Source organism: Felis catus, chromosome B4, assembly GCF_018350175.1.
Source record: "Felis catus isolate Fca126 chromosome B4, F.catus_Fca126_mat1.0, whole genome shotgun sequence".
NCBI lineage: Eukaryota > Metazoa > Chordata > Mammalia > Carnivora > Felidae > Felis > Felis catus.
In genome coordinates this window covers 69,679,318-69,707,130 of record NC_058374.1, presented here as the reverse complement: position 1 = coordinate 69,707,130, position 27,813 = coordinate 69,679,318, and the positions used below count along the sequence as shown (strand labels likewise).

Here is a 27,813-nt window from a genome sequence, read left to right as displayed (position 1 = left end):
ATTAGTAACTGAGATAAGTGACCCCTGAGTCTTCGTACCTTTCTTTGTCTTTAAACACGGAAATAATATTTTTATAATATAGTAATGTTATAACAAAATATGTAGTTATTTTGAAAATTAAGAACATAAAGAATTTTGTGCATCTCATATTTTTTATTATGTTTTTTCTTGTCTTATACTTAAAAACATGTATGTGTGCAAGTAAAATTATAATTTGCCCCTCAATTTTGAAGCATTTTTAGCTTTGTCATTTTTAATTGACATGTAACAATATATTAGTTTCATATTTCAAGAATGATAATGTACCTTACATTATATTATACCTTGGCATTTTTACAGTACAACTTTGGAGGGTTGTTTGTTATCTCACTACCACTTATTTAGGTCTTGTTATTCAGATTATTGAAATTTGCATGGTATAACTAAAAATGAGAATTACTTCTTTTAAAAAAAATTTTTTTTTGTTTAACATTTGTTTTTGAAAGACAGAGAGAGACAGAGCATGAGCAGGAGAGGGGCAGAGAGAGAGTGAGACACAGAATCCAAAGCAGGCTCCAGGCTCTGAGCTGTCAGCACAGAGCCTGACGCTGGGCTCGAACTCACAGACTCAGAGATTATGACTTGAGCTGAAGTTGGACACCTAACTGACTGAGCCACCCAGGTGCCCCAAATGAGAATTATTTCTTGACTAAAGTAAACTAAAATCAAGAAAAAGTACAGCATATAATGAAATATATTTAAGTTCTCTTTTGAGTGGTTTTTAAAGTTAGTTGACATTGAGGGTCTATCAAAAACTAGAATATACTAAACATAGATTTGTGGTATTTGAGATTGTTTAATTGAAAAATAGTTTAGAATTCAGATTTTGCATTCATTTGAATTTACTGGTACAATTAATGGAACAAATTAAATTTAATTATAATTAATATGGAGCTAATTTTTACTTTATGGTTGAGATAGTATTGTTTTGTCTATGAACTTGTTACTTTATTTTTAAAAAAAAATTTTTTTTTCAACATTTTTTATTTATTTTGGGACAGAGAGAGACAGAGCATGAACGGGGGAGGGGCAGAGAGAGAGGGAGACACAGAATCGGAAACAGGATCCAGGCTCCGAGCCATCAGCCCCAAGCCCGAGGCGGGGCTCGAACTCACGGAGCGCAAGATCGTGACCTGGCTGAAGTCGGACGCTTAACCGACTGCGCCACCCAGGTGCCCCTGAACTTGTTACTTTAAAGATAGATCAATTATATGCATTATTAGACACCTATACAACTATAGAAATTAGGCAGACATTAAAGAAATAATGGAATTTTCCCTCATCTTGTGCTTCCAGTTGTCTATTTCCAGTTGTTCGGAGTCAGACTAACAGGGGTAGTTGCTGATATTTTTCTACAATTCTGTTATCATTTCGCCTACCTGGTTAACTGCTTATTCTTCCAAACCTAGTTTGTGTATCTGTTGGCTGTGACATTCTCCTTGACCAATCTCAAACATGCCTTCCTTCGTGTGTCTTTTGTGCACACCTCTGATTGTGATCTTCATCTAGCTTCAGCATTTCCTCATAAAACCGGGGTTGATTTGTGTCTTTTTCATGAAGCTGAGTATTCTTTCTCAGAGGATGAATATTCCAGAGGATGAATAACTGGTTAAAATCGTGAGAGTAGCTGTTTTCTGGTTTTAGAATCTAAATGGTGCCTCAGTTTGTGATGCTTACCTGTTATATCATTTAGCATATGGTAATTCTGCGACCTGTATGCATTTACTCTCTTGTTATCAAGAAACTCCCTTGAGTTTCTTAAGGGAAATGGGAGCTTTTCATTACCTTTTTCAAAGATGCTTGACAAAGTGCCTGGGAAGTAATGGGTGTCCAATGAAAGTTTGTTGAAAGAGGAATATACATATTAGAAAGGAAAAGTTATTGGTTTGTTTTTTTTAAACTCTATAAGCTTTGAAGAAGTTGGAATTTTGATACAGGTTGTAGAAGTCATTATTTGGAGAAGAACCCACATGTGTACATGTTTGAAGTATCAGAAATAAATGGTAGTGAACAAAATTCTAGAATTCGGTATATGCTTAATGAACACATACCATATGCCAGGAATTATGCTAGGACTGTAGAATTATAGATGAGACCCAATTCCAGCTTGTGAGGGTTTGAATTCTAGCAAAAATAGATAAATGATATTTGCTAATGAGTAAACAGAAGAAGGAATGTACAATTAATTTTCCAGTATAGTCCTACTTTTTGGAGAAGTCCTATGCTTACATCAAGAATGAAATCAGTTATTGGTGTAGTCATTACTAGTCAAGCACTTTTGGTAAAGTGTGGTCTAACATCATGGCCAATTTCCAGTTTGGTTAGTTTTCTCAAGAAATTTCAGCCAAATGAAACTGCCATGTCACTGCTAAGTAAAACCCTCCCCTTTTCTCTGTGTATATGTCTATGTGTATGCGTGTATAAATAATGTATATTTTTAAAAGAAACTGCTGTTTTTCAGACGATAGTTGTTATATAATTGAAGTAAGGTTTCAGAGGACTAAAATTATTTGCCTTTGAGAAGTTTACATAGGATGGTACAGATTATTAAATTTATATATATGTAATAATACCAGAAACAATTTTTTTGAGAATAAAACAATTTTATAATGGGACTGCATTACTGAATTTAACATCTGTTTATTCAACTATATTACTGATTATATTGGCAGTGATCTTCAGTATGCTACTTGGGTATTTTTTTTTTTAAAGCATTGTTGAGAAGATTAAATGAGTTAATTTTTGTAAAGCCTTATCACAGTGGCTTACACATAGTAAATGATCATTGCATGGTGGCCATTACTGTTAAAGTGTATGTTTGAAAGAATATTTATAACATATTGCTACAAAATTAATTTTGTTATTATTGGTGGTTTCAGTAAAAGCAGTATCTTTGAATTATTTATCATTCATATACTAATTTTCTGTGTTCAGAATGCTTTCCTATATATCTTTACATTTGTTCATCAAACCACCCTACATGCGGAGGCCAAGATGGTCATCCAATCACAGATTTAGTGTTAGAGCCTAGATGGAAATCCAGGTTGACTGCTGGTTGATCTTTTCATTCTTTTGTCTCTGATAAAGAAGTTTATAAAACTGTACTATTTGAGTGAAAGATTTCTTATTCTTCTTTTCTTCTGAGGTGTTAGAGAGCCAATATATTTTGGTAGAAAGATTAGCATTTTGTGGGATATCAAGTTTTCATTCAAGGATTTAATGAAACAGGTGTTGGAGATTTTTTTAAGACACATTTTCCTTTATCTTTGATAGTTTGTAATTTTAGGGTATTGCAAGTATGTAAAATACATTGTGATTTGATTTAACGAATATTTACTAAATATCTACAATGCTTTGTTTATTGGCTTTCATGCATGTTAACATCTCTACCGTTTGTTATATGATCTGTGATTGATAATCTGTTTCAGAAGATTGAGTAGGCACTCCATTTTGCAGTATTGTTTATTATGGGAAATTACAGAATTACCTGGAATTTTAGAGTTGGAAGGAACCTTTCAAGAGCTTCCATGAGGTTTAGTAATTTCCTGAGACTGGTGAGTTTTTATTACTTGAAACCTTGATAATAGAGGGATAAGATTGTCTTCATAGGAAAGGTCTTAAGAGGTTTGGGGTAGAAATATTGGTATTAAAACTTTCGAAATAGGTTGAGGGCACCATTGTTTGCAAATCCTTCTTGTTTGGGATTTTCAGCTCAGTTCTTGTTGCTATACTGAGAACTGCCAGGTAAAACAGAGCAATCTGCTAGGTGAGATCTTTTCTATTTGTTGGAACTCATGGCTCTAGCCTAGTATCCTCCTGACAGGTAAGAAAACAGGCCTGGAAAGATTGTGACTTGTTTAAAGTCAGTAGCTGGTTCATTTAATGTCAGATTCAGATACTTGGATTTCCAGTCCCTTTTATTACCTTGCTGTGGTAACATTTAAATTTGCTACCGAGTATGGAAACCAATTTGACAATAAATTTCATATATTAAAAAAAAAATAAATTTGCTACCACGTAACTTCTTAAGGATTTCTTCTTGTAAATTTGGTATACATAGATCTAGCGCTGTACATCTTGATAATTTCTAACGTTAAACCTACTACTTATAACTAATATAAGAATTTTTTTAATTAAGTAATTTTTTTGATGTTTGTTTTTGAAGGAGAGAGAGACAGAGCGTGAGGGGATAGGGGCAGAGAGAGAGAGGGAGACACAGGATCTAAAGCCGACTCCAGGCTCTGAGCTGTCAGCACAGAGCCTGATGCGGGGCTTGAACCTGTAAACCACGAGATCATGACCTGAGCCGAAGCTGGAGGCCTAACCAACTGAGCCACCGAGGCACCCCACTAATATAAGAATTTTATGTTAAAACTGGGCTAGAAGTGTAATGCATGAAGAACAAAATGACAGTCAATTATTTCCCCCATGTTAACTCTGTTATTTTTGACACGTAATTGTTAACAAACTTCATATTGATATATTTTTTAATATTTGTTTATTTTGACAAAGAGAGAGTGTAAGCAAGGGAGGGACGGGGGGGGGGGGGGGGGGAGAATCCCAAGCAGGCCCTCCACTGTCAGTGCAGCGCCAGAAGCGTGGCTTGAACTCCAAACCTTGAGATCATGACCTGAGCTGAAATTAAGTTTGGACACTTAACCAATTGAGCCACCTAGCTGCCCCTTGATATCTCTTATAGTAACATTTTTTTGTGCTTTATATTCTGACTTTGATATCATAATATTTCTTAGAGGAAAAATCCCAGTAAATATTATTTCCCTTTTTGGGGGGGACACAAATATTAAGAATTATTAATAGTATAATTAATAACCAATTTGTATGTGTGTATATTACTATATGTGTATGATAAAAAGTTAATGCAGCTCACTGGTAATTTTTAGACGTGAGTTAAACCACTTCATTTTTACATGTTTTGTGGTCCAGTCAGGGTTCGTTTGCACACTATCATACTTTATAGGATGATCTGGGACGATCAACTTAACAAAAGCAGCAGGTAGGTAATATTAGATGCCAAAGAAGTATTTGTTTAAGAAGTAGAACTCTAAGGGGATGCCTGGGTGGCTCAGTTAGGTAAGTGGTCGACTCTTGATTTCAGCTCAGGTCATGATCTCAGTTTGTGAGATCTAGCCCCAAGTGGGACTCAGCACTGTCAAGGCAGAGCCTACTTGGGATTTGCTCTCTGCCCCTCTCTTGCTCATGCTGTCTCTCCGTCTCCCTCTCCCTCTCCCTCTCCCTCTCCCTCTCCCTCTCCCTCTCCCTCTCCCTCTCCCTCTCCCTCTCCCTCTCCCTCTCCCTCTCCCTCTCCCTCTCCCTCTCCCTCTCCCTCTCCCTCTCCCTCTCCCTCTCCCTCTCCCTCTCCCTCTCCCTCTCCCTCTCCCTCTCCCTCTCCCTCTCCCTCTCCCTCTCCCTCTCCCTCTCCCTCTCCCTCTCCCTCTCCCCCCTCTCCCTCTCCCTCTCCCCCCTCCCCCTCCCCCTCCCCCTCCCCCTCTCCCTCTCCCTCTCCCTCTCCCTCTCCCTCTCCCTCTCCCTCTCCCTCTCCCTCTCCCTCTCCCAAGATAGATAAATATACTTAAAAAAAAAAAAAAGAAGTAGAGCTCTAGGTATATTGACAGAGAAGGCAAAATTGTTTTGGTCTTCTTTGATCTTTTTCCATCCTTTTTTGTTGTTTATCTTTGATCTCCCCAGGGCCCAACGTCTCTTAATACTCATTTCTAGCTTGCCTTTTTTCCTTTTCCCCTAGCTTGCCTTCTTTCTCATCCTTTATTTTCTTCACTCCACCAGCAGTTCTTCCTCTACTAGAAAATCTTTATTGTTTTCTCTGTTCTGTAAATCTAAATAAAGTAATTGTTTCAAGTGTTAATAAATATGGTGGGGGCGGGGGTGGGTGGGTAGAGTTAGTTTTTTCTTAAGGAAGTAATTGGTGATAAAAATATTACATGTTCATGGAAGATACTGAAGAAATGAAAAGAGGAAAATAGGAATGCTCATCACAACATCTCTCCAGCCAGAGATCGCTGTTTCTAACGTGTGTTTCCTTTCTGTTTTTTACAAGTGGATATTAGCATTAAAAGGGGGAAGTTGAGGTGTCTCTCTCTGGAAGAATGGGAGAAAGGAGGAGACTTCTAAATCAGGAGTGTTTCTCTGACTTCCCAAGACAGCTCTCATCTTGCCTTCTGTCTGTACTCCAGTAGGCCTCACAAACACTGGTGGTAGGGAATGCTTTTGAAAACAAGCCAAGAAAGTTGGTAAAATACTGTGTATCATTATCTTCTTAGAGTTTAATAAATTGAAAGTCCTGAGAATCCTCCAAAAGAATTTGTTTTAGCTTATATAGTTGTGCAGTTCTCAGTTTTACCTGAGTGGATTTTGTTTTTTCTCTATTATAATACAGAACTCATTGGGACATTCTGTAGGCCCTTGCTATTGAAATGTGGTCCAAAGACCAGTGGCAGAGACACCTCCTGGGAACTTGTTAGAAATGCAGAATCTGTAGGCTTCTGGCTGGCTCAGTTGGAGGAACCTGGGACTCTTGATCTCGCTTGTGAGGTCAAGCCCCATGCTGGGTGTAGGGATGACTTAATCAATAAAACTTAAAAAAAAAATGCAGAATCTCTAGTCCCACCAAGGATTTACTGAGTCAGAATCTGCATTTTATAGATTATTCATGTGCACATTAAAATTCAAGAAGCACTGCTCTGGTTTTTTTCAAGATAAGACAGTGAGGTGGGCAAGGCTCTGAGGTATTCATTCTACTTGAACTGCTTATTCCAAAGGGCTTTCCCCTTTCTTTTGGGGGTGCACGTGTGTGTGAGGCAGCATTGCATGTACGAGTGTGTATATGAGCATGCATTTGTGTACAACATGTGAGCGTGGGTATGTCTCTGTTAATGGTGCCCCCTCTGGCCAACACTTCCCTCATGAATTCTTATGTCAAAAAATGCCGCCTCTGTTAACACATCCTCCCTCTTATTCCTGTTTCTGATATCCATACACAGCCATACATTCCTTCACCCATACAGCTCACTCAGAGCTGGCTTTGGGAAACCTGTGAGAGAGCAAGTTGCAGGGAGTAAGGGAGTAAGAAAATGTTTTTGCTGGTTAGAATCAAGTAACAGGTTTCTTGGGGTAGAAATGAGCTAGCCTTCCCTCAGAAGAACACAGGGGTTTTGAATTGTGTTGGTTGGAGCCCTGAAATCTCATGAAATTATCTCAGTGACTGCCAGCAGGAACAACCAAGTGGGGCTCCATGCTCCCACACTCCACTTCAGCTACGATATCTATGCTCTTATATACTTTATTCACTAGGGTTTCTTTTAATTTATTTCCTAAAGGTGCTTTGCTATTGGAACAGTTTTTTTTTGAAACCACTGCCCTGTTCCTTCCATTTAGCTTTCCACCACTTAAATTTGTCTGTTCAGCGTAGGCTGGGTTAATTGTGACTGGACTTCTTAGCCACACGTTTCAAAAGCAAGAGCTAATAATGAATTTTGTGTAGTGATGCGTAGATTAAAAAGTTTGTCCCTTGAAAAGCCTTTTCTTCCTCCCTCCTTCCCTTTATCTTTCCTTTGTTCTCACCCATCTTGTTAGACACTTTGCTCTTTTTAAAAAATTTTAAGATTTTTAAAAAAGTTTTTTTATGTTTATCCCTTTATTTTTGAAAGAGACAGAGAGAGAGGCAGAGAGAGATGAAGAGAGGGAATCCTAAGTAGGCTCTGCACTGTCAGTGCAGAGCCTGACATGGGGCTCAATGTGGGGCTCGAACCCATGAACCATGAGATCATGACCTGAGCCGAAGTCGGATGTTTAACTGACTGAGCCACCCAGGTGCCCCCTTTCCTCTGTTTTCAAAGACCAAGGCTGGTAAAACCTAGAGCTATATAATCATTAATTAGTTGAGTGATGACCAGTATAATTTATAACAAGAAATATATTAAATTCATTATGTCATCAAATTATACTTTTTGGTGACATGGATAAGGCTATTCCATTATCTATATGAATGTGGTTATCACATTTGGGTAGTATTCCCTCGCCAATTTTCCATAAACTTAATGCCTCTGATCACATGGCATTTTCCTGTAATATTCCTTGGTAATTGACAGTTTAATTGTGATCTTTCCATCTTCCACTTGTGTAGGACTTCATTATACATATTTTTGGTGCAGGAAAATTTATCTAGTTTTATTTTTTTTGCCTATATGTTTTTTTTATTTTATTCTAAAAAATACTTATTTTGAGAAAGAGCGTGTACGCATGTGGGAGGGATGGAGAGAGAGACGGAGAATCCCAGGCAGGTTCCATGCTGTAGCACAGAGTCCAATGTGGAGCTCCATCCCACAACGATGGTGAGATCATGACCTGAGCCGAACCTAGAGTTGGATGCTTAAGTGACTGAGCCGCCCAGGCGCTCCTACATGTTTGTTTTAAATTTTTAGGTGTATTCAGTATAATGGAAAGAAAAAAAAATTTTTTTTTTTTTTCAGTATTTCAGAGTCCCCTACAGTAGTTCCCTGTCGTATAGTGATGAAGGGTTTGGACTCTGGAGCTTGATTGTTTCGGCTTAAATATTGACCTCACCACTTACTAGCTGTGTGACCTTGTGAAAGTTAATCAACTTTTGAGTCTCAGTTTTTACATTTATAAAATGGACTTGATAATAACACCTACCTCACAGAGTTGTTGTGAGGATTAAATGAGATAAGTCTTGCAAAATACTTGACAGTACCTGGCATATAGTAAGTCCTCAGAAAATGTTAGCTAAAACCATCAAATACATGAGTGGTGATATAATACTTGATATCCGTTAGGGGTGTAACAGTCCCTGTCGTCAAGCATGTGGGTTCAAATGTGGTAGCTGACAAAACCAGAACATAAGAATAAGGGTCTTCTATTAAAGGATAACATTTCCACAAATTATTTCAGGGATAATTTTACAATTTCATGTACCCGCCCTTTCCCCCTCCCTCCCTCTTCTCTTTCCTCTCTTCCCCTCCTTGCGTGCTGTTGGGGGTGGGGTGTGTCCCCTAGTAACCAGATGTGACTTGTCACATAAACATTTGGGGATTACCAGTGAAAGTTTTAACTTCTAAAAAGCACTTTGGTAGTGTAATAGTGGTAAGCAGTATTTATAGACTTAAGAGTTGAACAGTTAAAAACATTTTTTACTGTTTGCCATAGTTAAAAAGTAAGTCTGTTTCCAGGGTTGGATTGTCAGAAAGCATGGTCATGATCTTTTTTAGGCCACTCTGTCATCTTGTATATTATGTTGTTTTTTCTGCCTCATACTGTTCCATCCTCCAAAATTTTCTTTTTTGGTCTTTATGATTACTCAAGCATCATCTCTCAAGAAGCATATCTTTATCTCTAGGCCAGAATGAATGTCCTTTGAATTATTCTTGAAGCATTCTATCCAAAAATCTGGTGGTTGTAATTACATAGTGTATTGAAATCATTTTGTTTCTGTTTCTTTCTCCTTCTTAGGAGAAACCACTGTAATCGCCTTACCATTTGTCCTGGAATCCTATTTCAGCTTAAATCCCCACCTTGCCATTTACAGCCATATAACCATACAACTTTATGGTGATGATTCAATGTGATAAATGATGTAAGGAACTTAGCATAGTTCTTAGTTAATTAATTATGATAATTATAAATAGTAATAAAAATTCCTAGTGCCTGTCACTGTGTCTTGCATAGGTATTGGTAATCCTTAACTGCAAAGACTCTTTATCATGTATCTGATTGCCGCTTTAAGCTGTTTTCCATTTCTTGTTTTTTTAAGCAATGTTTATATAATACTTCATTTTATCAGTCTGTGAGTTGGATGTATTATGTTTAATTATGCCCGTTTAACCAAAGTTACCTTCATGTGCAGCTTTTTCAGCAGTTTAAAAATGTTTTCTTTTGCCATCAGTATAATGTAGACTTTAAACCACAACTAATAGCATTTTATTTTGTCATAATGTCATGCTTGTTTGTTAAATCTGAACTAGAGGCAGGGAAACCATTTAGTGGAAGCCATTACAATAGGTCTAGGCAAGATACAGTAGTGGCCAGAACAAGGATAATGTCAGTGGGAGACAGAAATGAATGGATTCTAGATACATTTAGGAGCAAATTGATAGGACTTGATGGATGGCCGGAGGTGGTTATGGGAGATAGGAAGTTGGGTTATAGAGAGGGAAGAATCAAGGATGAATCCCAGGATTCTGGCTCAGGTAAGCAGCTGGGTAAATGTGCTTTACACTGACAAAGGGAACAGGAAGAGGGACAGTTTTGGGGAAAGGTAGTAGTTCACTTTTAGATTTGTTGAATTTCAGGTATCTGAGGGAAATCTGAGAGGGGAGATCTGTGAGGCAGTTGGATATGTGGGGCGTGAGCTTACAAAGGAGGACAGGGCTATGAATATATACTTGATAGTCATCAAGCATACATGATTGAGTTGAAGTTATGGAAGTAGGTAAGACAGATCAGGGAGGGAATAGACTGCATAGCATGAGAAAAGAGAACCCAGGACAGAAACTTGAGAAACATTACGACCTTTTTGTGTCCACCAAGATGAAGAAATGGAGGAGAAAGAGAAATAGGCAGTAAGAAACTGGCAGAATGTAATGTTACAGAAACTGGGAAGAGATTGTTTTCAAAACGAGGGGATGTAGTGAGCCATGTTAAATGGCCGTTCTTCAGATAGAATCTTAATTTTCTCTTGCATTCTGTGTAATGTTTATTTTAACGACTGTAAAAATTTATATTTTAGGTTATAACAAGATAATCCTGCAAAGTGCTTGTACTGAGCTTTTCATGGTAGTTACAGTAGTTCTAAATTGTATCTACAGGTTAAATAAAGGAAGTTAATATTTGTAGGTCAGGAGATGAGTAAAATTATGTTAGTAACTGACTTTCTCAAGAATGCTCTAATTATCCAGTAAAATCTATCATTAAGCCTGTGCTTTTACAGGTAGCTCCTGATTGTAGCTATAACAGTTAGTAGAATTAATATAAAAAATTGGGTCCACCTTGGTATCAAGAATTTTTTTAAGTGGTAAGTAAATGTAATAGTATAATTGTGGGGGAGCATGTATGGTTTGAATAATCCTTTATGTTCTGTTTTTAGAAGGAATGAATCATAGCAATCTTTATTGATCATCTAACCAGGCAAATCACAGCACTTTTCATAAAACTGTTTGGTTCATAAAGTAATAGTCATCTGTGGAGTAAATTGGATTTGATGTGATTCATGATTCAGGTTTTATGACTGCTGAATAACAAAGTTATTATTTAGAATATAGGCAGTAGTTTGAAAACTGTCAGTGTTAACTTCAGACTATATTGGAATTTGTTAGAAAAATTTGCCATTGTTTTATAAAATCAGACTATACAGAAAATATGCACTTACACATTTTAGAGATGGTTATTAAGAATTGATTTGGAAACTAATGCAGGGCTTAGAGTCTGGTCAGGTTAATTTTAATATAAAAGTTGAGAAAAAGGACATAATTACAGTAAAATAAAAGTTAGACTTCATTTTCATGCTGGCATAATTGTTAGCATTGAGAGTACCATTAGCTGTTATTTTTGTATGTTAACTTGGATACTAACTATAGTTGGTGAATAAAGGATTACATATAATGCACCTGACGTTTTGGACTAGGATCAGGAAAATGTTTCCTTGTGCTAGAAGCTATAAAGAGTAGATGATACTGACTGTCTATGGAAGTATCCCATTTTAAGACATGGTTTATAAAATGTGGTGCATAATTAAGGGACCTGGGGTATCTGTTAAATTAGGAAGATCACAATATTGTTGAAGATTAATTAATATGATTAAGGTATTCTTAGGAAGAATGAGTAGATATAAAATGTTGTGAAAGAAAAAGTACACAGCATTATGTCATTGGACAATTGGTTAATATTTAGCATAGTAGAAGAGGTGGTAGGAAGTGAGGGATGCTATTTGACAGCCAGTAGAGTAATATTTTATTCTGGGGGTTGTGGTAATGTAGACTTCTTTATATATAAATTAATTAGTTCTTAACATCATTCAGTTAAAAAAAAAAAAAAGCTTGCAGACACAGCAACCAGTTTCAGGGCTGCTGCGCACTTAGACAAATTGTAATTTTGTATAACAAATTACCTCAAAATTTACTGTCTGAAAATAATAAACATTTATTACCTTATCCTCCTTTCTGAGTCAAGAATTTAGAAGCAGCTTATCAGATGATTCGGGCTGCTCAGGGTCTCAGGCTCAAATGAGGGAGGATCCATTTTCAGGTTCACTCATGTGGTTGTCAGCAGGCCTTAGAATACCTGCTACCAAGTACTCACGTGGCTGTCGACAGGCCTCAGGACTCTGGCTGTTGGCCAGAGACATCAGTTTCTTGGCCACATGGGCCCCTCCATGGGGCTGCTCACAATATGGCACCTTGTTTACTCCAAAACAAGGTATCAGAGAGAGCCCCCAAAAGAAGCCAGTCTTTTTATAACCTAATATTGGGAGTGATATCCCATTACTCTGCCACATTCTCTTCCTGAGAAACCAGTCACTAAATCCAGCCTATATTCTGGGGGAGGAGATTACAGAAGGGCTTGCATACCAGGAGGTTGGTTGGATCATTGTGGGCAGTCTTAGAGGTTACCCACCACGCTATCCTTTAAAGTTTAAACTTTCTGTTGTTGTTGCAGAATTCTTTCTTGGAAGGAAAAGATAGGGGGGAAATTCAAAATATAAGATAAATAAATGAGAAATTATTTTGTCCAAAGCAGGGGTTCTAGGGAGATAGATCTTACCTGCTACCATCCTTCCCCTTTAGCTTCCAAACAATTTGAATATTAGTATTTTCACCATCAAATGTCAGTCAATAACATGAATATATGCTGTTTTTCTCATGTTTTCATTTTAGAATTTGTCAACAGTTGTAAAATTCTAGCTTATAAAAATCAGGTATTGGGACATGGAAAACAATTTGTGTAAATGTTTCTGGCAACTTGTAAAGTTGAGGAACTTCCTTTACTAAAATAAATCTAATGTAAAGCCTGGTTTTATAGTATTAGCAGATATAGTTTTTAAGTTAATCTGATAGTGATAGTGATTTATTTACTAATTGCTGCCTGGAATGTTTTATTAACTATTTCCAAATTATATGCATTTTTAAAAAATCGCAAGTGTATAGTGGTATTTGGAATTGAGTTTTGATATTAACATGTTCTTACGGCTTTTATGTTGTAATTGGTGATTCCTAATCAGTAACATAAATTACTTATTTTCTTTATCTTGCAGTATAAACAATCTAGTTCAGGGGCGCCTGCGTGGCTCAGTCAGTTAACTGTCCGACTTTGGCTCAGATCATGATCTCATGGTTTGTGAGTTTGAGCCCCGCGTTGGGCTCTCTGCTGATAGCTCAGAGCCTGGAGCCTGCTTCGGATTCTGTGGCTTCTTCTCTTTCTCTCTCTTATTCTCTATCTCTCAAAAATAAACATTAAAAAATATATATAGTTTCAAAATAATAGTACTGAAATTATTATAAACAAATCTCTAAGTTTAGAATTTATGTAGTTCTTTTATGTAGTTTTCTTATGTAGACTATATCCCTCTAAAGGTGTATAAAATCACTTGAAAACCATTTCTGGATGATTATGTCAACAGTTTGATGTATAGAGTTAGATTCTGGGCATTGGGTCTAAATGCTTTATTTACATTAACTTAATTCCCAATACTGCCTTGTGAACTAGGTTTTGTTGTTATCCTTACTTTGCAGGTGACTAGAGTTCTTGCCATTTTGATTTTAAATTAATTACATTAATGAGAAAATAGTATTGTTTTTGTTTCTCTGTGGATTAGTGGGAAATGGTGGATTAAATGAGGGAAAGGACACTATATGTTTACTAACTTGGATATAAACTAAAAAAAATAAAAACGAAAGTTAAGAACTGAGGAAAAGGAAATTTTGATTAGGAAATGGGTGGTATTTATAATTTGGGGACCCTGAGGAGAGTGTATCATGGACTGAAAAGGGAGAAAAGTCATAATGGACTCAATTCAAATATAAACACATATGACCCAATGTTTGTTTACATATGAAACATCAGTAGTGTCACTTAAATATGCATGAATATGTGTATAATGTTAAATTTCATTATGCTATTATAGGATTCCAAGTCCAGGATTTATGGTAAATAACTTCCCACAACCATAATAATTTCCGTAAGAATTTTAAATCTTAATTGAAAATTAGAAAATAAGGTACATGGAATCATCAAAACCAGTTGTAATTTAAATTGCTTCTAGCTAAAATATAATGTCCGAACCAGGGGGTAGTAGTGGAACTGAAAGTTAGCTACCATATTTTTTTCTAAGCAGTTTTTTCACAAGTTTAGATTGATTTTATGGAGTAGATTTTTCATTACTGAAATACTTGATTTGATTCTTAATTACTAAGGAGTACCTTTTTGTGAATGAGTGTTGTAATTATTAGGGCTTACACAAGATAGTTTTGAATAGAGCATCCTAATTTCTGGAAGTACTTTTCTAAGCTATTCTGATAAAATCTGTCTTAGTTGAGGTAATGGCATGATAACAACAAATAGCTTTCAGTGCTGGTCTCTAAGTGACCCTTTTGGTTACTTTAAAATATTTTCAAGATATTTTAATTCTCTTAAATTAGTTTAAAAATGCAGTTGGTTCTATTTTAAATTCATGAGTCTAAATTTGTTATAAATAAAAACTGGGAATTATTATTTAGTTCTTAGTGATACTTTTTATCCTAGATGATGCCAAAAGTTTGAAATATTTGGATTATTGCACCTGTATCTACTTTATTAATCCAAACATGTAGGACCTTTATGCCAGGCACTCTTCAGGTACTAGAAGTTAACTAGGAATCTGGAAAACTTAAGTAGAGGGCCCTTTTGGTATTCATCTCTGTATTACAGTTAGAAATGGAGGTCTGTGTAGTGCCCTGTTTGTATGAATGGGTCATTTAAAAACAAATGCATTAAACTATTTTTTAAAACTCAGATTTATTTTAAAAAGTATATAATTTATATACAAGACAATTTGTATCTTCAAATTAAGTAACAATCTAGCAAAAATCTTGACGTGTGCTGTTGACTTATACCAAATGCAAACATTCCATCATAACAAGAGTGAGATGTAAGATTTTCATCAGAATTACGTGTTCAACTTATTTTTGTTGAATGATGAGCTTATACACCATTTTATCCTATTTTATTTTGTTATGGGGGGGGGGGGCAAAGGGAGAGGGGGATAGAGAATCCCAAGCAGGCTCCATGCCCAGCCCAGAGCCTGATATGGGGCTCCATCTCACGACCATGAGATCATGACCTGAGCCGAAATCAAGAGTTGGATGCTTAACCACTGAGCCACCCAGGCGCCTCTTAATCCTATTCACTTTTAAAACAGAGAAAAACTATACATTATCTTTGTTTCTATAGAATTAAGAAACATAAAAACTTTTTCTTGAGGGCAGAAGACAATTATTTAGCAGCATAATGGTAAGAGGGAGGAGTATTACTAAAATATATCTCTATCTTCAACAGAAACTAGTGTTTACCTGATTAATATGTATTGAATTAAAGGTAATAGAATATTTTCATGTGAACTTCAAAATAAAGTTCTGTTGAGAAGACCTTTTTTTAGAAGTCAGTTTTTTGTTGGTTTTTGTTTTTAATGACAGGACCATTTTTAGACAATTATTTTAAAAGTATAACAGTTAAAACTATGATTTCTACTTTGTGCACATATTTAAATGAAAATCAGCATTCTTATCAGTGGTCTGGCATACTTCTATATGTGTGTGTGGCTGGTTTCTTATTGGTGGTAAGTGGCTATTTTAAAGACTTAGTGAGAAAAGGGAATTTTATTGATGCTTTTTATCTGAAGTCTTACAGATTGTAGTTCACTGTGGCTGCTACACCAAAATTTGGTGAAGGCTAATGACAATGACTAGTTAAGAAATGGCAGATTTTGATCAACTAATTATACTTTTACTAATATTAAAGAGTGATGGTGTTGTTTCAGTGAAATGGAATAGTCTGATAGCTGATATTTTTGTATATTAAGATATAGCTGCCGTTATAATGGGAATTTAAAAATGAAACCATTCAAATCGTATTTTCTTTTCTTTCTCTTTCTGATAATGCCAGGAATGCATTTTGTTTCTGTGTTTATTTTGGTGCATTCATATACAGTTACTTGGTAAATTTACACTCCTTTCCCCTATAGTTCTATGGGTATTAATAATCTCAAATAAAATTAATCTTCTTATTCTGATAGAGAAGAAAAAGCTGGATCACTTACCAGTAACTGGAGTTCTCCTATTGGGTAATCTCCACAGATCCACATTCTTTGAAGTTATTGTGAATGCCTCGAGGACCAAGGAACCGTTGAAATTTCCAATTTCAGGAAGGTAAGCAAGTGCACTGAAGCATGTCTCTAGCATCTCCCAAATCCCCTCCCCCCAACTTTCTTACATATACGTCTGTACTGCATGCCCCCTCAGTTCCAGTGGATGCCCATCAGGAAGATTCTCATGCTGGACAGAAGGGCAAGAGAGGTGGATCTGTGAGGGAAAAGACCCAATAGGATAACTCAAGTTACTGGTGAGTAATCTAGTTTTTGCAAATTTGAGATTTTTTTTCTCACATTTCTTCTCTTTAGAAGGAATTTAATTACCAAGAGGAAAGTTGTTTGAGATAGCTTCTTTTTGTAAATTTGATGTAGATTTGTGGAATTTATTATATGAGTGATAAATACCTAGTTCTTGATGGGTGTATGAATAAGTGTGACGTTAAATTTAAAGAGTATCATTTACATAATAGTTGTTTTTTTATAAAAATTATGTGTCTATTATCTTTTGGTAAATAGTGTAATACTTCTAAAGCAATTTAAGGAAGCTGTGTGTTGAATTATTTTATAAATTCCTTTATTTGTGATGTTGCATTTATATGAAGTAAATACTTATACTGTAAAAGTTATGCTTATGCCAAATTTGGCCAAATTCTTTTGGCATAGTACTGAGCAGCAAAAGTAATTTTATGTTAATTATGTAGCATTTCTAACTGACATAGTTTTCAGTGTACCTTTTAACTTCACTGTAGGTATATTTGGAAAATAATTCAGGGTGTGTTCAGCTCTGTTTACTACTTCCTTGTTCATAATAGATGGCCTTATTTTTTTTTTTTTTTAATTTTTTTTCAACGTTTTTTATTTATTTTTGGGACAGAGAGAGACAGAGCATGAACGGGGGAGGGGCAGAGAGAGAGGGAGACACAGAATCGGAAACAGGCTCCAGGCTCCGAGCCATCAGCCCAGAGCCCGATGCGGGGCTCGAACTCACGGAGCGCGAGATCGTGACCTGGCTGAAGTCGGACGTTTAACCGACTGCGCCACCCAGGCGCCCCATAGATGGCCTTATTGATGTGATGGGTGGCCCAGTTGGTTCACTGTGGACTCTCAGGTTCCATAGGTATCAGACAATTTATTGCACTGGCATGTAAATGTTAGAATTGGACAGAATACCTTGCTTCTCATTTCTCTCATTCTGTATTGTACCAGGTTGTCTTTTTTAAAAGGGCACTTTTAACACATAAAGAGCCTGTAGTGGTGCTCTATTCAAGCTGTTTTATAAAATTTTCATCCATTTGCTAGGTATGTAAGACCTTTTATAATCCCATCCTATTTATCCAGCCTTAATTTCTCCACTTTGAAACTTTTCTTTTGGTCTTACTTGGATACTTGTTATATTTATGCTTTAGGGCTTGTGCTTTTCCAATTTTTTGAAATGACCTCATTCTACTTTTCTGTACTCTAAGGTTGAAGTCAAGTCCTATCCCTTACATAATTCCTTTTGTGCTAGCATCTCTCTGTGACCTATGTTTCCTCAGTGGAGAAATGCGATTGCTATGAGGATTGAATTAATTGAATCGTGGGATATACTTAGTGCCTAGCAGCACATAGTAAACACTCCTGTTAACTATTATTTGATTGTAGATTGATCCTAAACATCTTTTTATCTTAAACATTTCTGTGATTATGGATATAATTTTCATCTGTATGACAGTTTCACCTTTAAACATTATTAGCTTTAGGTTGTATTGCTGTTCCTTCCAGTGTGAAACACTTAAGCTGATTTGTATGGTCATTGAAAACAAGGATAGGATTTTATTGTTTTTAGTCTTATTTAGTTCCTAACGTCAGAGATTGAGTTTAAGTTGTACCCATTAAATAACTAGTTTTTCATGTAGTTGATAGAAGAAAATGAGTTGTTCATGAATATATTCATTAGTTTTCTTATTTGTAGAGCAGGTTCATTTGGCTTATCAGTCCTGTTTGTAAGTTCTTAAGAACACAGTTTTTTTCCTTTTAAAACTGGAAGAGTGAAATTATGATTGTTTAGCACACTATAAACTTCTGTGGGACATTAAAATAGTGTATAGTTTTAAGAGAGTTAACTAGTTTGTCTCAATTTAAGACTCATTTACTGTTAGTAAACAAACCGGAAATTCAGTGTACTTGATTTTTGAGGTTTGAATAACTTTGAAGATTATTGCTTGATTTTCAGAAATGCTTGGATTTAAGAATACCTATCTGAAGAAGCAGTAAATGAAATTTAATTCAGGGTTACTGAAGGAAGGAAATGACAGATTGAGTGTGAATCTCACCAGAGAACCAGTTCTGCTCCATTTAGACAAAACAAGATAAAGAACATGAAGTGAGATAACTTAAATGCTTGTTTTGAATTTGCTTCTGCACATCCATGTAAGAAGCTATTCAATTTTAATCATTTCTTTGGTATGATAGTAGTATGGGATATTAAGACTATCCTTGTTCTTTATTCTTTAGAGATAACATGCTGAAAAATTTTGAAGTGAAATATTGCGATGGGTTCACAAATGGATTCAGAAAAAAATGTGTGGTATATTTGTATGTAGAGAGGGAGAAAAGGAGAAATAAAGCAAATGTGACATATGTTAACAATTTTGAATCTAGGTGAAAGGTATGCAGGACATTGTACTTTTCAACTTTTTTTGTGGTTTTGATATTTTTCAAAAAAAAAGTTGAGAAAGTATTTTAAAAAGAACCATATTGTGCTTCAATTTCTCTCATTCTAAAATGGGAATAATAGAGCTTGTTTTTTCCATGCCTTGATACAGGTAGGCACAGTGGGGTACATTTGGTAGAATAGCAGTCAAGAGAACTTTTAAGAAGTGAATTTTTTTTTTTCTTTAAAGAAGAGTTTTGTAGTGGATAACATTCAAAGAACATTTCACATAAAAGTGTATTAGCTTAAAATATATCCCCTTTTCTCATTCAGAGCATATTGCATTATATTTGAATAAGAAGAACAGTCAAGAAGCAATAAATATGTTGAGATATATGGAGTAACTAATTGAAATAAAAAAATATAGCTAGTTATAAAAATAACTCAATAAATGGGCAAAAAAAATGATTAGACTCAGCTGAAGAGAGAAGTTACTAATTTCAGGCTAAAACTGATAAATCTTCCAGGAACCAACCAGGAAAATAAAAAGATGAAAAATATGAAAGAAAAGCTAAGCCACTGTAGAGGTGGATTGAAAAGCTCTAGTATAGATCTGATTGGAGTTTTGGAATGGAAGATACAGGGAATAAAGGAGAAGCGGTATTGAAGAAAAAATGACCAAGCATTTTCAAGAATTAAAAAAAAAAATTAAACTGTCAAATAATTAAAGCTGAATTGTGACAAAAGCATTGTATCAGAACTTGAAGGATACAAGAAAAGTGGTCCTCAGGAGTAAATTTGCAACTTTAAATGCATGTATCAGGTTGAAAGAAAATAAATGAGCCAGATACTCAACTCAAAAACTAAAAAAAAAACAAAACAAAAAACAAAAGCTAAGAAAGAAGGAGGGAAGGAAATAAAAACACAAGTAGAATTTGGTGAAATAGAAGATAATCAACAATAAAAATGAGAGCAATGTTTACTCAAATCAACACTGGTTCTTTTTAGTTGATTAAGTTCTGGATGTACTCATCAAAAACCATGATGGAAATAATAAAATTTAAAATGAGATATAAAAAAAAATAAAATGAGATGTAATGACAACTGCAATTATAATTTTGGAATCACAAGACATCACTTATATATATATGTATGTGTATGTATATGTATGTATATAAACTTTTAAAAACCAGGTGAAATGGATTATTTTCCAGGAAAAAAATCATTCCAAACTTGTAAAGAAAATCATTAAAGAAATTAAAGTTGCAGTAAATTTCCCTGAGAGGAATAGGTTTTTAAAAATAGCAAATTTATTGAGCTATAATCCACAAATTCTGTCAGTTATCCATTTTAAACGTGTAATTCAGTGGTTTTTAGCATTTTTAGTGTTCTGTAGACATTAACACAATGTTTTAAAATATTTTCATCACCCCAAAAAGAACTGTACCTATTAGCAGTCATTCCCATTTTTCCCCAAACCCTCCATCCTTGTGCAACCACTGATTTACTCTCCTTCTATAAATTTGCCTACTCTGACATTTCGCATAAATGAAATTGTTCAATATGTGTGTGGCCATTTGTGATTCACGTCTTTTGCTTAGCATAATATTTTTAAGGTCCAACTATGTTGTAGCATGTATCGGTGCACTTTATTCTTTTTATAGCCAAATAATATCTCATTGTATGGATATACCACATTTTGGTTATCCTTTAATCAGGTGATAGATATTTGGACTGGTTTGCATTTTTTGGCTATTATGAAAGCCCTGCTGTCAACATTTGTGTACAAATTTTTGTGTGGACATACATTTTCATTTCTCTTGGATTATGTACCTAGGAGCAGAATTGCTAGATTATATGATAACTATGTTTCACCTTTTGAAGAACTGCCAGACTGTTTCCCCAAAGTGGCTGTGCCTTTTTACTTTCCCACCAGCAGCAAATGAGGGTTCCAATTTTTCCATACCTTCACCGCCAACACTTTCATTGTCTGTCTTTTTTGTTCTAGCCATTCTCATTGGTGGGAAGGCGTATCAGAGAAATAGTTTTAATTGTGATATTTATAATCATATTTCACGTATACTTTGGGGAACAGATAATTCAGTTTTTTGCAAAATGGCCCAAATAGTAGCAATCTTATGAATAGATAAATAAAAATTTTAATTAGGATATGGTAGGGGTAATTCTTTATTTGAAAATTATATCAGTGTAACTTACAAGATTTAGGGGAACCGTCTTGAAAGATGTAGTAAAAGTTTATGATAAAAGTCAGCACTCATTAATGTTTTTTTAAAAACCCCTCACACCATGACAAGTGAACTTTTTCTTTCAGTAAAGATTGTCTTTCAAACTTTCTTTCAAGCAGCAACATTCCCATTAAAGTCAAGAATAAGCAAATATGTCTTTACTAATAAGAAAAAAGAGAAAGAAATCCAAAAAATTGAAAAAGGAAAAATGAGATGAACATATCCTTAGAACATTTTTTAAAAATCAACACTATTTTTAAAATTTTAGAGAGAAAGCATGCAAGCAAGGGAGAGGGGCAGAGGGAGAGAATATTAAGAGAATGTTAAGCAGGCTTCATGTTCAGCACAGAGCCTGATGTGGGGCTGGATCCCACAACCTTGGGAAGCATGACCTGAGCTGAAATCAAGAGTTGGATTGCTCAGCCAACTGAGCCATCCAGGAGCCCCCGAAGCTAACACTATTAATAGAATTTAATTTTACTGGATATAAAATCAACATTCAAATTGGCACTAGCCAGTTATATAATAAAAACTTTCTCCTTTACAGCCAATTCTGTAAAGTGCCCAAAGTTTATTTAAGGACATAAAATTAGACATGAGTAAAAGGCAGGATATACTATATGGGAAGTATATTACTAAAAAAGTTACTCCTCTGTGATTGATTGTGTATAGTTTCAGACAAAAATCCCAATAGGATTTTTTTTTTTTTTTTGTAGAAAATGACCTTCATATACAAAAGTAAAGCCACAAGAATAACCAAGACAGGTCCGAAAGAAGAAAAAGAACAATGAGGAGGGGATTGCGCCATTGGATAGCAAGACTGATTTTAAACTTGGCAGTGTTTAGAATGGATGGCAATGACAATAAATTGCTACACACAACATGGGATGAATCTCCCATGCTTAACGTTGAGCAAAAGAAATGAGAAAATATTACGTATTGTATGATTTCATTCACAGGAAGTTCAAAAACAAGTAGAAGGAAGGCTGCATGGCCGGCTCAGTCAGTGGTGTAGCATGCAGCTCTTGATCTTGTGGGCTCAGGCTCCACATTGGGCGTGGAGCCTACTTAATTACAAAAAAAGCACAACTAATCTATGGTGATAGAGGTCAGCGTAGTGATTTTCTTGGAAATATGGTACTGATTGGGAGGGAGCATTCTAGAGCATGAGAAATGTTAATATTTTGATCTGGGTTGGGTCACATTGAGGGTGTATAATACTTAAAAAATCAAACTGTATACTTTATGTAAATTATACCTCAAAAAAGTAAAATATATATTTATGATATTTAAAGTAGTATAGTCTTGGGGCGCCTGGGCAGCTCTGTCAGTTAAGCATCTGACTTCAGCTCAGGTCATGATCTCACGGTTCGAAGAGTTTGAGCCCCGTGTCCGGCTCTGTGCTGATAGTTCAGAGCCTGGAGCCTGCCTTGGATTCTGTGTCTCCCTCTCTCTGCCCCTCCCCTGCTCATGCTTTGTCTCTGTCTTGCAAAAATAAATAAAATGTTAAAAAAAAAATTTAAAGTAGTATAGTCTTAATACAGGAAAAGGCAGATTAATAGAATAGAGAGTTCAGAAATCGATTCATACATATTTGAAAAGTTGGTAAGTGCTAGAGATGGCATTTTCTATCAGGGAAACAGAGTGAACTCTTTAATTGGTTTTCCATATGGGAGGGAAGACAGGTCTCTACTTCAAACCATATGCAGAAAACAGTTCTGTTTCAACTTTACACTAAGAACGAACAACTGTTTAATAAGGAAGAAAATACAGAAGAATGTAGGTCTTTACAGGGCGCCTCAGTGGCTCAGGTGGTTAAGTATCTGACCCTTGATTTTGGCTTGGGTCATGATCTCATGGTCATGTCAAGTCCCACATTGGGCCCCGCCTGGAGCATGGAGCCTGCTTGGAATTCTTTCCCTCTCTCTCCCCCTTCCATACTTGTGTGCATATTCTCTCTCTCTCTCTCTCTCTCTCTCTCTCTCTCTCTCTCTCTGTCTCTCCCCCTCCCTCCCTCCCTTTCCCTCTCTCTCTCTCTGTCTCTCCCCCTCCCTCCCTCCCTTTCCCCCTCCCTCCCTCCCTTTCCCTCTCCCTCCCTCTCCCTCCCTCTCCCTCCCTCTCCCTCCCTCTCCCTCCCTCTCCCTCCCTCTCCCTCCCTCTCCCTCTCTCCCTCTCTCTCCCTCTCTCTCCCTCCCTCTCCCTCTCTGTCTCTCTCTCTCTCCCTCCCTCTCTCTCTCTCCCTCCCTCTGTCTCTCTCTCTCTCTCTCTTTCTTTCTCTCTCTCTATCAAAAAAATAAAAAGAATATGTGTCTTTACGATGTGTGAGGCTTTAACAAGTCAAGAAAAGAATGAACCTTTGAAGATAAAGACATCAGGGATAAAGGATCCAACTACCTCAGAAAGAAAACCTTAAGTTTAATAAAATACATCACAAATTAACTCATATATAAGTGGCATGACTGGGAGTTAGGTGCAATGTGTACAATATTCAGTGGATTCGTGCCCAGAATATATGAAGATGAAAATAATAGGACAGATGATACAAATGCAAATAAAGTGAACAATGGATATTAAGGCAATTCACAACAGAGGAAAGGAAATTGGAATGGCTAATGAACTGGAAAGATGCTTAGTCTCATTTGCAGTGAAATGCAATTAAAAACTTATGAGCCATCAATTTTCACCCATTAGCTCAGGATCGGGTAAGTGTTACACAGTTGAAAATGTGCATATCCTCGTATCCAGAAGGTATTCAAGATATTACTAGTTTAGAGAAAGTGGCACATTTGCCCAGGGAGATTTCTACAGGGATGTTCATTTGGAAAAAAATCTAAATGTCTGTCTATAGGAGGCATGGATAAATAAGAAATAAAATAGTTATATTAACAGAGAATTACCAAATCTGCTTAGATTATCATCATTTGTGACTTTTTTATATTTCAAGAAAAAAAGTTACACTGTCTATGCCCAGGAATTCTTTTAAGCATGTATAAACATGAATTATTTTAGTCCTCATAAGAACTCAGAAATTGGTACAATCATTATATCCATTTTACATATGGGAATACTGAAGCATAGAGAAGTAAATAACTTACCACTTTCAAAGGTGGTAAATAGCAGAGCTGTGATTGAAAGCTAGGATTTGAATCTCACTTGACTGGATCCATAGTCCACTATGCCATGCTGCCTTCTGATATAGTTAAATAAGGAGACCTCAGAAATGTAATGTGAGGTCAAAGCAGAACGTTGTGTACAGTGTGATCTCATTTACATCAAATTCATGATGGTAGTCACTTCTGGATAGGGTTGGTAGGAGAGGAAGATCTTAGTGATAGTGGTAAAAGGAAGCTGTATGGAACTACATGTTTTTCCTTAAAGGATATGTATATTTATAGCTTTTAAACACCTAGATTTAATGTATGTATATTTTTACAAAAGTAAAAACTGGAAGGATTGACCTAATTGTTTTAATCTGCATTTATTCTTGATATTGGTTTGTAGTAGAAAAAGAAAGCAGTGGCCCTAGCACAAGAACCGTGATTTAGTTTAGTTCTGAGATAGCAGATGAGTGCCGGACACTGGGTTAGGTCCCAACAATAGGGAGGTGGTGAATAGGTTTCATCTTCTCTCTTTAAGGAAATTAAAGTTTTACAGGGAAAGAGATAAATAATTATAATTTACTGTGTTACGTACAGATCTGTTTTCTTTTTGTTTTCCCTATTCCCACCTTCCCTCTAAATACAAATAGGAGAAAGGGGAAACATTCTGATTTGGGGCATGGGAAACAGGCAGTGAAATGTCAGTGGTGATCCTGTTCCCTGTTCTTTTACAAAACTCCGGAGAGTAAACTCTAATGGTCAGAGATCGTAGCTTGTTCATGAATTTAGGATAATCTGGGTGCTTAACTGGTGAATAACTGGTATATTTCACTCTCAAATTAACTAGCACCTGAACCCAAATTTCTCCTTAGCCATCTGGATGTCTTCCATTGGTTCTGTTTCTGCAGTTGGTTACCAGAAGTCTATGGTAGTTTGACTAAGAACACTGTATGAAGCCTTAAATTGTTTTGTGCTAAAGAACTTTGACTTGAGAAATATTTTAATTTGTAGGAAATTTTGGATCTCTAAAATCCAATTTTCTTTTCATTTTTAATAATTTTAAGTCTTTTTTTTTTTTTAAGTTTATTTTGAGAGAGAGAGCACCCATGAGCATGTAAGAGCAAGGGAAGGGCAGAGAGTGGGAGAGAATCCTAAGCAGGCTCCACACTGCCAGTGCAGAGACTGACCCAGGGCTCCATCTCATGAACCGTGAGATCATGACCTGAGCCAAAATCAAGAGTTGGACTCCTTTTTTCTTTCCCCCCACTTTTTAAAAATGTTTGTTTAGTTTTGAGAGAGACACAGAGAGAGCGTGAGCAGGGAAGGGGCAGAGAAAGAGAGGGAGGCAGAATCTGAAGCAGGCTCCAGGCTCTGAGCTGTCAGCACAGTTCAGACGTGGGGCTCAAACCCATGGACCGCGAGATTGTGACCTGAGCCAAAGTAAGTTGCTTAATCGACTGAGCCATCCAGGTACCCCAAGACTCTGACTTTAACTAACTGAGCCACCCAGGCACCCCCAATTTTATTTTCATTGTGCGGAGTCCAATACATTTTTTAAAAACTAGTAGTCTTCTAATACTGGGATAGTACAATTGTTTTTCTGTATTCTCTTTGAGTCAGTGCTGTCTTGTACAAGTGTTTATGTTCTTATTTATGAAATTCTTAATTTCCTAAAACCATATTGTCTTCAAATTTCTAGATGGACCATGGACTGTGAAATGGTATTAGTGTTTATAGTATGACAATCCCAGTGTCTTCTAAAGTCTGTCATAGTATCTCATAAAAAATAGTTACTGTTATTTGCTTTCACCCTAGTGAGAGAGGTGTATTTTCCTTGATAGCAAATTAGAATCTGTGTTAGGTGAGAATCTTTTCCAAAAGGGCAAATGTGAATATCTTTTTTTTCTTAAGGTTATTTATTTATTTTGAGAGAGAGCAGGGGAGGGGGAGAGAGAGAGAGGGAGAGAAAGAGAGGATCCCAAGCAGGCTCCACGCTGTCAGTGCAGAGCCTGACATGGGGCTCGAACTCATAAAACCATGAGATCATCACAGAAGGTGAAACCAGTAGTCAGATGCTTAACCAACTGAGCCACCCAGGTGCCCTGCAAAGGTGAATATCTTAAAAATTGCTGAGAATGGGTAAATTTGAATAAATCATAATGAAAAGTGTTTATTTTACTTTGTAAATTTAACACTTGGATTGTAATTGAGAATATTCCTAAAAACAAAGCATGTTGTGGTGGATGGAGTTAGTTAAACTATTGGTCAAATCTTGTTCTATGTGTACATAGGGCTGCTTTCTTTCTATTTAACCCTCTTGCCAGAGATAACGTGAAGAGCCTGGTTACCATTTGGTGGAACAATCCTGCTGGCTCAAGCCTCTGCCCAGAAATTTGATTCAGTCTCTTTTCTGGACAGTCTGGTAAGCTGTCATTGTTCTTTATGTTAAAATCATCTTATTTAGAATGTACCCAAGAGGAATTTAATACTAGAGGAACAAACAATATTAAGTTCAGTGAAAATGTTAAAAGTTACATTAATTTAAGGCTTCACATTAAGCATGACTAAATTTTAATAGCACTTTCCGATAGAAATATAATGCAAGCCACAAAAGGGAGCCATATATGTAATAAAAATTTCTCATGGCTAAACTGAAAAAGTGTAACAGGTGAAATTACTTTTAATGTTGTATCTTATTTAACCTAACACATCTAAAAATTACCCTTTCAAATTATTATTGAGATATTCTACAATTTTTTCATAGGAGTCTTTGAACTGTGGTTTATATTTTATTTTCATACCACATCGCGATTTGGACCAGTGCAATTTTTTTTTAACGTTTATCTATTTTTGAAGGAGAGAGACACAGAATGTGAGTGGGGGGAGGGACAAAGAGAGGGAGACATACAATCTGAAGCAGGCTTCAGGCTCTGAGCTGTCAGCACAGAGCCTGATGTGGGGCTCGAACTCATGAACCGCAAGATCATGACCTGAGCCAAAGTCTGATGCTCAACTGACTGAGCCACCCGGGCGCCCCCCCAGTGCAATTTTAACAAGTGCATAGTACTCACATGTGGCTTCTATATTATATAGCACAGACTTAGAGCATCTGAAAAAACATTTGGTTTTATATAATTCTCCTTCTGTTACTTTTCATTAAAGATGCTTTAAGTTTCTTTTCTTCTTTTATTACTTCACCTGTTTGTGGGTGTTCAGCTTTACTGTTGATCATTGGTAACCTGAAACCCTACTATCCATTCCTACATTTGACAATTTCTGTAGTTCTGTACTGTTCTGTGATACCTGGGTCTACTTAATTTCTTTATATAAAGTGTAAAGTTTCCTTCCTGTAAACGTTTCATCAGAATATTGGTTCCTGCTTTTTATTGGAATATCAGACTTAGACCTTCT

General features: G+C 36.1%; 1 protein-coding gene across 19 annotated transcripts in view; it reads left to right on the top strand.

Moving 5' to 3' along the window:
* The window catches only part of YAF2 (YY1 associated factor 2), a 76,165-nt gene that overhangs the window by 8,417 nt on the left and 39,935 nt on the right, over positions 1–27,813 (top strand). For 3 of the 19 annotated variants that reach the window (XR_002743855.2, XR_002743856.2, XR_002743860.2), the window contains 2 exons: positions 16,352–16,484; positions 16,578–16,677. The exons of 3 other annotated variants lie outside the window; for them this stretch is intronic. Coding sequence is in view for 3 of the 16 variants with exons in the window: in XM_045061653.1 (XP_044917588.1) it covers positions 10,022–10,277; positions 16,352–16,484 (389 nt within the window). In the remaining 13 variants the exon portion in view is untranslated. Of the gene's footprint in view, positions 1–8,493; positions 10,278–16,351; positions 16,485–16,577; positions 16,678–22,020; positions 22,070–26,693; positions 26,825–27,813 lie in introns of those variants that run through there. 13 more of the 19 variants (XR_006600654.1, XR_006600655.1, XR_002743857.2 and 10 more) reach the window with 11 other exon arrangements.